The sequence below is a fragment of the Diceros bicornis genome, chromosome 16 (assembly GCF_020826845.1).
Source record: "Diceros bicornis minor isolate mBicDic1 chromosome 16, mDicBic1.mat.cur, whole genome shotgun sequence".
Taxonomy (NCBI): Eukaryota; Metazoa; Chordata; class Mammalia; order Perissodactyla; family Rhinocerotidae; genus Diceros; species Diceros bicornis.
In genome coordinates this window covers 7,712,406-7,724,904 of record NC_080755.1, presented here as the reverse complement: position 1 = coordinate 7,724,904, position 12,499 = coordinate 7,712,406, and the positions used below count along the sequence as shown (strand labels likewise).

The following is a 12,499-nucleotide window of genomic DNA, read 5'->3' as shown; positions in this document are numbered from 1 at the left end:
TCAGAAAGACCCACTTTGGGAGGGAAGTGGCGGGAGGAGAGGACTTTCTCATCCCGCCTTTCTCCGGAGCACGCAAGTTTTCTGGGCGCAATCCTCTATAGTCTAGTTTCTTCACCTTCCAGTCGGGTCCTCCCCTCGCGTTTTCTCACCCTTGGTTGGGCTTTCTTTAAAGAAAAAGTGAATAAATCAATTGCCCCCGGGAGGCAAAAAGGATTCGGCGCCTTGGCTGAGTAACTTAAAGTTTCCGCCGGAAGGAAATTATCAAAGGCGAAGGAGAAAGCCCTCCGAGGCCGGAGGGGCCGCGGCCGTGGCCAGGACCGGCCGCCGCTCTTCTGGCCTCACGGAGGGTCCCGGCGCCCTGCCTGGCACTGCCCCGGGCGCGGCGAGCCCCGAGCGGACCCCGGGAAACCGGCCGGCCAGCGAGGGTAGAACGAATCGAGAAAGCTCCGGGGCAGGCTCGGACTCGGGCCGCAGCACGGCTGGGACGGGGGGACGGGCCGCAGGGGCGCACGGACTAGGGAGGGCGCGGGAGACCAGGGGGCGCACGGGCCAGGAGGGCGCACAGACCAAGGGGGTGCACGGGCCAGGGGGCTGTGGGGGACGAGGGGGCGACGAGGGGGAGCGGGGACAAGGAGGGGCGCGGGGGACGTGGGAGGCGCATGGACTAGGGGGGCGCAGGGGATGAGGGGGCGCGGGGACGAGGAGGGGGCGCAGGGGACGAGGCCGTCCCCGGGACGGCGGCGCAGGACTCACCCCGAGAAGACACACTTTAAGCTCCCGTATCGCCATCATGTGCTCGGGGCCGGGCCGGGCAGGGGCTCAGCATCCTCCGGGGCCGCGCCCGTGCCGAGCCGGCGGCCACCAGTCTCCGCCTCTCCCTCGCTCCAGCCCGCGGGCGGAACCGCCGCCGCTGCTATTTCTGGGCCCCGCCGCGGTCGATCACGTGGCCGCCCGCCGGCTCCTCCCGGGCCTCGGGTCTAACCTCGCCGGCCCCCAGCTGCCAGGAACGCCCCGGACGGCGTCAGCCACCCCGGGACCTGCGGCGCCCTGGCAGAGTGCCTCCTCCCTCAGACCAGCTCAGCAGCTGGATCCGGCGCGACAGAGCCCGCTCTGGCATCTGCCCTTCCAGTCGCCCCCGGCTGAAACGCCCCGGGGGGTGGACGGAGGACAGGACCGGCCCTAGGCAGACCTGGCCCCACGACTGGCTCGTCACTGCGGATTCCATTCATCCTCAGCCGAGGTCATTTATATGGGAGCACTTCGAATTCTGTGTAGTCCCCTCACTAAATGACGCTCTGGGCTCCTGGCAGAAATGAAGCCACTCAGAAGGTAGCTGTGTGAGGATGAGAAGGAGGGGTTAACTTTACAGCCCGCCTTCTCCTGCAGTTCCTGATATCGGGGCTTCAATTCACCCCCGTGTAGCTCTGCACTCCAGCCCTGAGTTCATTTTTCTATATGTAGTTGACAAAGGTTGTAGAAGCGATGGTCTGTTCCTCCCTCCAAAACAGGCGTGTCCGTGTCTGAGAAAGGAAACACCATTCTAGAGAGCAAGCAGCCATGCTCGCATAGAAAATGCTACCACTTGCCTGGGCGGACACCCAGCCTTCAGAACTATAGCTAGAAATACGTAGCTCCCGGCAGACCTTCTGCATCCTTCCTTAACCAGGAAATAAGGAGAGGCTCTGGCTTGAGACAGTCAAAGGAGGCTTGTGGGAACTGCCCTCCCGTCTTCTCCATACTTGGCCTGGGATACCTCATCAGCTCAGACGACTTCATTTATTGCTGCTACAGAAATGTCAGCTTTTTGGTCATATCGACCTGAATAGAACAGGCCCCAAAACAGACAAGTGGCAATTAAATTCCCCAGAGCAGCAGGGGCTTCCCCCAGCCAGGTGGAGGCTTGTGGGGGCTACTCCCTCACACAAATCTGGACTAAATTGTTCCAAAAGTAGCTATGGACAAGATACAAGTCCTATTCAACACGGAGATTATTGTATCAAGATCTGTCCTTGGTTTAGCATCCGAAGGACAGTCTTCCATGTGGGCAGGGTGAAAAGAGGCCTGCTCAGAATTACTGGGCCCTGGTCACAATACCTCACTGTCCTCAGGTTTGCTGAGCGGAGAACAATTGCTACACAGTTGCAGAGACCCAGGTGGTAAAGCATCCCCCGTGCAAGGCCTTCAGAGCCTTCCCTAGCTCCTAAGCTGGCCCTGGCGTATGACTTGAATCTCCACGTAGTGGCGCTTCCCTTTGGCATTTCTCCTCACTTATCAAAAGCCAGTCAAACCAGAGTGGGAGCCGTTTCCGCTTCCTACACCCTTTGGAATGAGTGGGAATTCATAAAATTGCAATAGGTCACTGAGAGCAGGACTAACCCTTCAGTGTGGTAGTCCTACTACCTACTCAAAAATGAGCCGACTAAGTTTCTCTTCTGTTGCCTTACTCTTCTTCATGATTCTTCTTGTTCCACCCTCTTCTCTATTAGCCTAGGTGTCTGGGATGCCGGTGTGGTTTCTAGGCTCTCCCGAAATAGTCCTTTATTCAGGCCTTCCCCCACTTCGAATGACCCGGTCTGGTTATCCTTCTCCCCACCCCCAGCCCCATTAAAAATCGCCTCATCTCTGTCTCATTCTGATCAGGCAAGTTTTTCTCATGAGACCTTTGTAAAGTAAAAGGTCATTGTACTAACTCAGACTTCTGCTCTTCTGCTGCTTTCAAGCCTTCAACAGCACCATACAAGATGAAATCCAAACTCTTCGGCATATCTTGCAAGACCCTGCCCGAACCAGCCTCTTCTCTGCCCATGTGGTGAAACCCATCATCCTTCAAAGACCTGCTCAAATCTCACCTCCTTAGTAAAATCTCCCCCCCAGCTTGCACGTACTCTGCTCACACTTCTCTTAGCATTTACTCAACATGAATAACGTAGTTAGAAACTAAATCCCTTTTACAACAAGACAGGGTCTAAGCAGATCCACAAATGTAATTATCTGTCTATATGAGAGGTACCATAGATTAAGCAAGAATTGTTGCTGTATCACCAGGGTTTAAAAATGACCAGAAATTTTTTAAAAAGAAAAGTGACTAGTAATGAATCTTTTTAACTCAGTCTACCTAGGGCTTTTTTCCAACAGGATCTTTGGCCTTTTATGCTATTCAAACAAGACTACTGTTCTGTGAGTCTCTAGGACTGGGAGACCACAGAGTCATCTTTATGATATGGCCCCAGAACCCAGGAGCTATCCACACGATAGGATGGCTGTGCCTGGAATGAGGACATCCTTGGACTTCGTCTTGGAAGGTTCTGTAAGGGGATTTCTTTTAAAAGAAAAGAGTAATTCACCAAAAAGTATTTAGTGCAAATCGACCAAGTGACCAGAAAGTGACTGGAAAAATCACCCCATTCTTTTTTTTAAATCTAGCAAAAGCCAATAACAGCCATAAAACTGATCATGTTTTTTGATCCAGCAAATCATTTTTCGGACAATAATATAGAAACAAACACAGAAAAATGAACGTATAAAGCCTCCTGTTTGTGCATAAACATGCACCCAAAAAAACAAAGAAATACATTAGAAAAACAAAAACTCATCTCTACTGAGATAAAGGGAGTACAGCTGCATTAATCATGGCATTAAAGGGAGAAACCACTGAAATCTCTTAACATTTGGAGATGACTAAGCAAACTCTGGTGTTTATTTTGTTTTTGTTTTTGTTTGCTGAGGAAGATTAGCCCTGAGCTAACATCTGTTGCCAATCTTCCTCTTTTTGCTTCAGGAAGATTCGCCCTGGGCTAATATCTATGCCAGTCTTCCTCTGTTTTGTAGGTGGGTCGCTGCCACAGCATGGTTGACACGTGGTGTAGGTCTGCACTCAGGATCTGAACCCGAGAACCAAGGCCACCAAAGCAGAGCATGCCGAACTTAACCACTACCCCACGGGGCCGGCCCCTGTGGTATCTTTATTGGGGTATATTTAACGGTGAATGGTAGTACATGTCACTTAGGTATTAATGAAGTGCGTAGATTTATAGACAAGTTTATAGCAAAGAAGTTCCTGTGAGAATAATGCGACACTAAGCTGCATGTTAAACAGTATAAGTCATACGAATTTGTTATAGCTCCCCAGGCTGCAGGCTGATCTCAGCGGACCAGTGGTGAGTCACCTGGTCTGCTCAAGGGCCAATTAAGGAAAAACCAAAATGTTTATGACCTCTGTTTTTAATAATTATATCTTTTTAATGGAACTTTAGTGTTTGCAATATGAGTGAAAAAGCCTTTTTAATATTCATCATTTTCTGAACAACTCTTTCCGTTCTCTCTTCCTTACCTCCTTCCTTCCTCTCTTCCTTAAGTTTCAGACACCTTCTAACTAGCATGTGCTGCCTTCTCCTATTTGTAACTTAGACCCTTTAAACAAATTTTGAGGAGCTGAATCCTGGACACACAAGGGTAAGAGAGGAAATTGAGGGGTTTAGGAAAGCAGAGGTGAACGGACCCCGCAATTCACCCACAGAATGGGAGAAGGAGAAAGCAGCCTATAAGGGATTCCAAGTTGCTGGGGACACCTGAGAACAGAAGGAGCCTCCATTTGTGGGGAGGAGAATGGTCCCCAGTCACCAGGAACTGGGCAGCGTGGTGGAGGGCGTGGTAGGGAACTGGACACACATCCCTTTGTGAATGACTGTCCTGCCTTGGCCACTCCAGTTGTCTTCATCTTTGTGTGGAAAGGACGGTGACATCTCTTAGAAGCTCAGGAGCAACAACCGGAGAAGTCAATGAGCTGTCAGCACTGGACAGATGGATGAGAGCAGAAGAGGGTGAGGAGCCACCTTCTTCATTTTCTCCATTACCACCTGAATGGGAGTACTCAGAAATGTTCAAGAACAAGCAAATCAACCGCACTTAAAATAAGGGAGTCCTCTCTCGGGCTCTCACAAAGGATTGGTGTCAGGCGGTAATTTTTAGATTTTCCAGATACACCTTCCTGAGTCTCAACACTGGGCACTGTGCCAGCCTCCTCATCTAACTGGCCTCTTCGAGGACACTCCTGCCATCAGCCTCTACTGTCTTTCCAATCTCTGGTTGAGCCGAAAGGGTTGAGTAAAAAGAAGATACAAGATATGTATTAACACCTCCCACAAAATGTCAATGAATGGATTCAGCTGGGAGACCACCTCCCAAAAGCCATAAACAACATGTAACCCAGTCAGTCTTATTCATTTTCGTTGCTTACTTGTAAAACTCAGAAATGAAATTACAATGATGCAGACCAAAGTCAACACTACCAGGTTTCATTTCTTAGGCCATCAATAGGTTATTCTTTCTGGCTAGACATGTAATTTTCACTACAATTGCTTAGAGTAGTACTGTGGAGCTTAGGATATATTTCTCTCTTAAAAGAGTTTGTGTTTAACGTTATTTGTTATCAAACTAGAAAACTGACTTTAGATGTTGGGAACAATTCTGATATCTTATGGAATTTGTTTTTAATTGTTCACACGCAATCATTCAGCAAATAGTAGATGCTGACTATGCTAGACACTGGGAGGGCGACCAAATGAGATAGAGAACACTCACTGGTGTGGAGCCTACCCTGGAAACAAGCAAACAAATAAACAGCCAACTATAATATGCTGTTAAATGTTTGAGGCTCAGTATATTTGCTTCATTTTTCTAATCTTTTGATTAAGAAAATGAGTATAACTTCCAGAGTCAGCAAACCTTGACTTCAATCAAACCCAGCCCCCAAGTAAGGGGAAAGATGATCAAGATGGCTAGAGTTTGAACCTAGTCAACCACAAGGTGAGAGAGAGAGAAAGAGAGTATGTGTGTGTGAGAGAGAAAAGGAGAGCGAGACACACACATATACACATAGACCACACAGACAGACAGACACAGAGCTAGACTTTGCTCTGTCTGAATTCCCAACACTGCCCTAGACTAGGAAGAGCCGAATGCTAACTATCCCCTAATTCCAAGTGCCTCTCAGAAGACCTAGGTACCTAATTTAATGGTTAACTGAGTTGCCTTAAGGCTCCAATTACATTGGAACTCTTGCAAATTTTACTTCTATTGTTGTGGTTATTATCATTGAACTATTACTCTCGCTGTTATTCATTGACTTGCTTGGTTTACCAGTGTGACAGAGCCTGCTATGAATCATCTATAATCCAGTCCTTAGCATGGCACACATTCAGTACCCTGAAAACGTTTGAGTGAGTAGATGAGAGAGTGAGCATATCAGCACAACAGATAATCTCAAGTGTGGTATGGTAGAAAGAGCGCTTTAACATCAGACAGAAAGAAGTTTAAATCTAGGCTCCTTCATCCCCAGTTTGTGTGAATTTAAGGAAGTTCCTGAATCTCTTAGACCTACACTTTCATGCTCTGTGGAAAAGTGGATATAAAAAGGTTGTTGCATTATTTGGGGGGAGCATTAAATTGGATTCATGTGTGTGTGTGTGATATGACTAACCATCCTAGTTTTCATGGAATTGTCCAAGTTTTAACACTGGAAGTCCCAAGTCCTGGGAGACTCCTCAGTCCCAGGCAAACAGCGCCGATTGGTCACCCTATTCCCTTCCCTAAGCCTGTAAAACTGTTTCTAGGTTGCTACTATCCCTTAAAAAGGAAGTGTTAACTCCCAAACATCCTCACTTCCTACCTCAGTTTCTCAGCTCTGAATGTAGAAAAGACTCTAGACTTAGAAAACAGCACCAACACTTTACACAGAGTGATAAACATCTAAATTACCTATAATCTCTCACCATCTTACACATAGTTCACAGGAAAGCCTTAAATATGCAAATTATAACTTCAGCTAAATAACAACTGTTTCACTGAAGGACATACCAGGTTTTAAAAAAGAAACAGGAAATGAGAAAAGATTGCTTAGTTTTCCAGCCCCCTGGTGAGGCCTCTTTCCCCCTTTTGGTGGTTCACAATTTCCTCTAACTCTCCTCTCTCCCTCTCTCTCTTTCTCGCTCTCCCTCTCATTCCTGATTCCCACTTGACCCCTTCCCCCCTCCCCCCTCCCCCCACCCCACAGGTCTCAAACGTTATATTCTTCTATCAAACTGAAACTTTCCTTCAGAACCAATCCATCACAGCTCTGGTAAAGGGGATTTTAAAGCAGAATCCTTTCTTGGGCAAATATTCTGGGAAGTTGACCTTCCTCCAAACAGTTATTCCGTTAGCCTGCATGTGGATCCCTCAGTTTCAGGCTATAGAATCTTTCCTGGTTCTGCCGTCAGTGATTATTCAAAAGTGGTGAGCCAGGATTATCCGGTGGTAGGCTGTGGAGAGGCTGAGGATGGAGGGGACCTAACTCTGTCTCTCCTAAATGGAGAAAGGAAAATGCAGATTTACTTTCATAAATCACAAGGAGAAAGACTGATAAATTTGAACACATAAAAGTTAACACCTCCTTTGTAGAGGAAATATTATAAACACAATTTTTTTAAACTGCAATCTAGAAGAATATTTGGCATAAATATGACAGCTAAAGATCTTACTATATTATTATTAAGAAAGAATTAATATATTAAAAAAGAAAGAAAGAAACTAAGGTCCATTAGAAAAAATGAGCAGGTACTCCCACTAAGATCAGGTACAAAGCAAGGATGTCCCCCCTCATCACTACTTTTCAATATCAAATTGGAAGTCCTTGCTAATGCAATAAAACAAGAAAAGGAAGTAAAAAGGTATACAGATTGGGAAGGAAGACATAAAACTGTCTTGTTGGCAGATGACATGATTGTCTATGTAGAAAATCTGAAAGAATCAACAACAACAAAAAAAACCCTGAAACTAGTAAGAGATTATAGCAAGGTTGCAGGATACAAGGTTAATATACTAAAGTCAATCACTTACATATATACCAGGAATGAACAAGTGGAATTTGAAGTGAAAAACACAATACCATTTACATTAGCACCCCAAAAAATGAAATACTTAGGTATAAATCTAGCAAAATAAGTATAAGATCTATATGAGGAAAACTGCAAAACTCTGATGAATGAAATCAAAGAACTAAATAAATGGAGAGATATTTCGTGTTCATGGATAGGAAGACTCAACATTCAACACGATCCCAATTCAAATTCCAGCAAGTAATTTTGTGGATATTGACAAACTTATATGGAAAGGCAAAAGACCCAGAACAACCAATACAATATTGAAGAAGAACAAAGTTGGAGGGCTCACACTACCCGACTTCAAGACTTATTACTGTAAAGCTACAGTAATCAAGACAGTGTGGTATTGGTGAAACAACAGACAGAGAGATCAATGGAACAGAATAGGGAGCCTGGAAATAACCCCCCCAAAATATAGTCAACTGATGTTTGACAAAGTAGCAAAGGCAATATAATGGAGCAAAGATATTCTCTTCAACAAATGGTGTTGGAACAACTGGACATCCACACACAGAAAAAAGGAATCTAGACACAGACCTTACATCCTTCACAAAAATTAGGATCACAGACCTAAATGTAAAATGCAAAAACTCCTAGAAGATAACAAGAGCAAACCTATGTGACTTTGGATATGACAATGACTTTTTAGATATAATACCAAAGGCAAAATCCATGAAAAAAAATTGATAAGCTGGACTTAATTAAAATTAAAAACTTCTGCTCTGCAAAAGACAATGTCAAGTGAATTAAAAGACAAGCGACAGACTGTGAGAAAATATTTGCAAAAGACACATCTGATAAAGGACTGTAATCCAAAATATACAAAGAACACTTAAAACTCAATAATAAGAAAACAAACAACCCAATTAAAAAATGGGCCAAAGACCTTAACAGACAGCTCACCAAAGAAGATATGCAGATGGCAAATAAGCCATAAATTCATAAATAGGAAAAGATGCTCAACATCATATGTCAATAGGGAATAGCAAATTAAAACAACGAGACAGCTCATGTTAGCTCTTTTTTTGGTAGTGTTGAACAATATTCCACGGCCTGGGTGTACCACAGTTTATTTTTCCATTTGCCTACTGAAGGATATCTTGCTGGGTTATAAAATTTGCTGGGTTGTATGGTACTAGCACTACACACTTATTAGAATGGCCTAAATCCAGAACACTGAAAACACCAAATGAGGCTATAGAGAAACAGGAACTCTCATTAGTTGTTGGTGGGAATGCAAAATGGTTCAGCCACTTTGGAAGACAGTTTGGCAGTTTCTTACAAAACTAAACATCCTCTTACCATATGATCCAAAATCATGCTCTTCATATTTACCCAAAGGAGTTGAAAACTTATGTCCACACAAAAACTTACACACAAATGTTTATAGTGGCTTTATTCATGATTGCCAAAACTTGGAAGCAACCAAGGTTTCCTTTGGTAGGTCGATGGATAAATAAACTGTGGTGGATGCAGACAATGGAATATTATCCAGAGCTAAGAAGAAATGAGCTATCAAGTTATGAAAGACATGGAGGAATCTTAAATGCATACTACGAAATGAAAAAGCCAATCTGAAAAACTACACACTGTATAATTCCAATTATATCATATTCTGAAAAAGGTAAAACTATGGAAACAGTAAAAGGATCAGTGGTTACCAGAGGTTAGGAGTCAGGAGGAAGGGATGAATAGGTGGAGCACAGAGGATTTTTAGGGCAGTGAAAATACTCTGTATGCAACTATAATGATGGATACACATGTCATTATACATTTGTCCAAACCCACAGAATGTACAAAAAGCGAATCCTAATGTAAACTATGGACTTTGGGTGATTATGATGTGTCGATGTAGGTTATCATCATAACCAATGTATCCACTGGTGAGGGATTTTTATAATGGGAGAGGCTATGCATGTGTAGGGGCAGGAAGTATATGGGAAATCTCTGTACCTTCCTCTGGAGGTGAACCTAAAACTGTTCTAAAAAAAAATGAGCAGACACAATCAGGCAATTCACAAGTAGAAAATGAATGTATGAAGAAAGTATTCAATTTCCAAAGTAAGTAAAAATACAGATTGAAGCATCAAGAAACAATTTTTTCCACTTATCAAATTTGCAAAGCCCTAGACCCTGGAGCTCCATGCCGCTATGAGTGGAATAGGAGGGGGAGTGCTCATGCAAGCTGGCCAGACTGTGGCGTGGGTTGTCTTTTTAGAGTCACACGTTCTTTCTTCATATATGTGTATACATATATATCCTCACAGCCGTTCTGTCATGTGGGTGCCTTGACTCGTCTTTTCTCTGAAAAAATATTTGTTTATTTTCTGTTTTACTCTCCATGAGCAAATTTATACTCTCATGAAGCTTATCTTTAGGTTCTGGTGGGAGCGGGGATAAAGAATCTGAAAGCTTTCTGCTCTTTGCCAAATATACAATATTCGCATCTAGAGGATAATGAGGGGAAGAAAAGGGACCTAGAAGGTTTAGGTCAGGATAACTGGTTGGATTTCTCCCCTTTTAATATGAAAGTCCGGAAGGGAGAATGACTCTTAAGGAGAGCAAACTCTAATGGAGTATTAATTGCTAGCTGGGTACCAGGTACCACCTTGCCAAGTATCTTATCCCAATATTGTCACTGTCCTCCTGCCTGGAAGAAGGTGCTACTGTTCTTGAAGTTGAGGCAAAAAGGTCTCTGTAAAGGTCTGTCTTTATGGGTCACAGCCAGGATTCAAGCCCAGACACTGTAAGTAGTCAATGAGCACTTTAACTACCACATGGTGTGTTTAAGTTTACTTTGTTGTAGTTTGAGGTGGTGGCAGGGATTTACAGCAATGATGAGCAGAGAATCAGGAGTTAGCTGCAAAGAGGAGAGAGCCAGTGCTGGCTTGCACAATCACACATCCCCTGCTGTCTGTGCAGATCCTACTTCTCCCTGACCACTGGAAGTTCCTAGTGGTCCAGGACAGTATCCTGAACACATTGGCATTCTCTGCAGGGCTGAGGAGTCTCTCTCAAAGAGTAAAAGTAATAAATATTTAGTGAATACATGAGATCACATCTTTGAAACACATTTTTCACTCAACTATATTATTCTTAATGCCCTAGAATTCTTAACTAAAGAGCAAACAATAAACCTGACAATAATACTTTTGATGGTTAATTTTATGTGTCAGCTTGGTTAGGCCATGTATGCAGATATTTGGTCAAACATTATTCCAGATGTTTCTGTGAAGGTATTTTTAGATGAGATTAGCATTTCAATCAGTAGATTTTGAGTAAAGCAGATTACCCTTCATAATGTAGGTGGGCCTCATCCAATCAGTTGAAGGCCTTAATAGAAAAAGACTGACCTCCCTGGAAGAAGAAGGAATTCTTCGAGCAACTGCCTTCACCCTTGAACTGTAACTCTTCCCTGAGTCTCCTGCCTGCCAGCCTAACCTACAGATTTTGGACTTGACAGCCCCTACAATCACATAAGCCAATTCCTTAAAATAAATCTCTCTATATGTACATATATACACACCCCAGTGGTGCTGCTTCTCTGGAGAACTGTGACTAATAGAATACTCAGCTAACTTTTTCCTTATCCTGAATCCACCACCTACTGTGCATACATATTGGTCCTGACTCTGTTTCCCCAAATATTAATCGGGCACCCACTGTGTGCCAGGTACAAGGCCAGGGGCTAGAGATGCAAAGTGTCAACAAGGAGCCCTGGCATCAGGAAGCCTGCAGTCTGATCTTACCTGTGACTGTGACTCTCAGAAGAAATAGACTTTTTGTTTCCCAAACCTCTGAGGCTGTGGCCACTAGGTGAGAATTCATGAACATAAATGTAGGCTTGGGCCACATCAATATTGTGAGGAGAGGGCAATGATAATTAAAAAATAAAAATAAAAATTGGAAATAATAGATCCAGGTCCAAAGTGGAAAGGATGTGGTCTGTAAAGTTTAAGCCAGTGACCCAGGAATGGCGGAACTAGAGAGAACGAGCTAGTGGAGAAGCAGAGACGGGTCAGAGCGCAAGATGGTGGTTCAGAATAAAACAGCGCGCTGCTGCGTGGAGGTGTGGACCCCAGGAGGAGAAGGCCCTACTTGGGGAAGATTGCTCTGACCACACCACCAGGATGTCGGGAACCTTGTCTGGACTGCAATATCTAGCCTGACTCAAGGGCACAATCCAGAGAAGTGAAACAAAAAGGCATCACTTCCTCACCATCCAAGGGAATTGAGAGAGGGCTGCAGCTCAGACCTGAAATAGAGAAGAGTCATGTTCAGAAAATGAAAGAGAGAAACAATACAAAAGTCTGGTGTGTTCACCAGCCCCAGCTGGCCAGAAAAACAAGACTGTGTGCTTGCACCTGAGCTGCACGGTACAGTTGCTGTGCCGGGGCCCCTGGTAGATCCTCCATAAAGACTTGTTGAGAAAATAAGGGATGACGAGTGAAATCCCTGGGACACGCTGACAGCTGAATGAAGGAAGAAAACCAAAGTGAAGTCAAAGGGGAAAGGCTGAGTACCACAGAGGAGGTCTCCACAGGAAAGTACGGCATCCTCTGGGGTGGGGAATGGCCAGT

General features: G+C 44.5%; 1 protein-coding gene across 1 annotated transcript in view; it reads right to left on the bottom strand.

Moving 5' to 3' along the window:
- The window catches only part of RAB31 (RAB31, member RAS oncogene family), a 123,835-nt gene extending 122,711 nt beyond the window's left edge, over positions 1 to 1,124 (bottom strand). The window contains exon 1 of the mRNA XM_058556720.1: positions 754 to 1,124. Within this exon, the coding sequence (XP_058412703.1) occupies positions 754 to 792 (39 nt within the window). The 5' untranslated portion in view covers positions 793 to 1,124. The remainder of the gene's footprint in view (positions 1 to 753) is intronic.
- Positions 1,125 to 12,499: the final 11,375 nt, after the last annotated feature.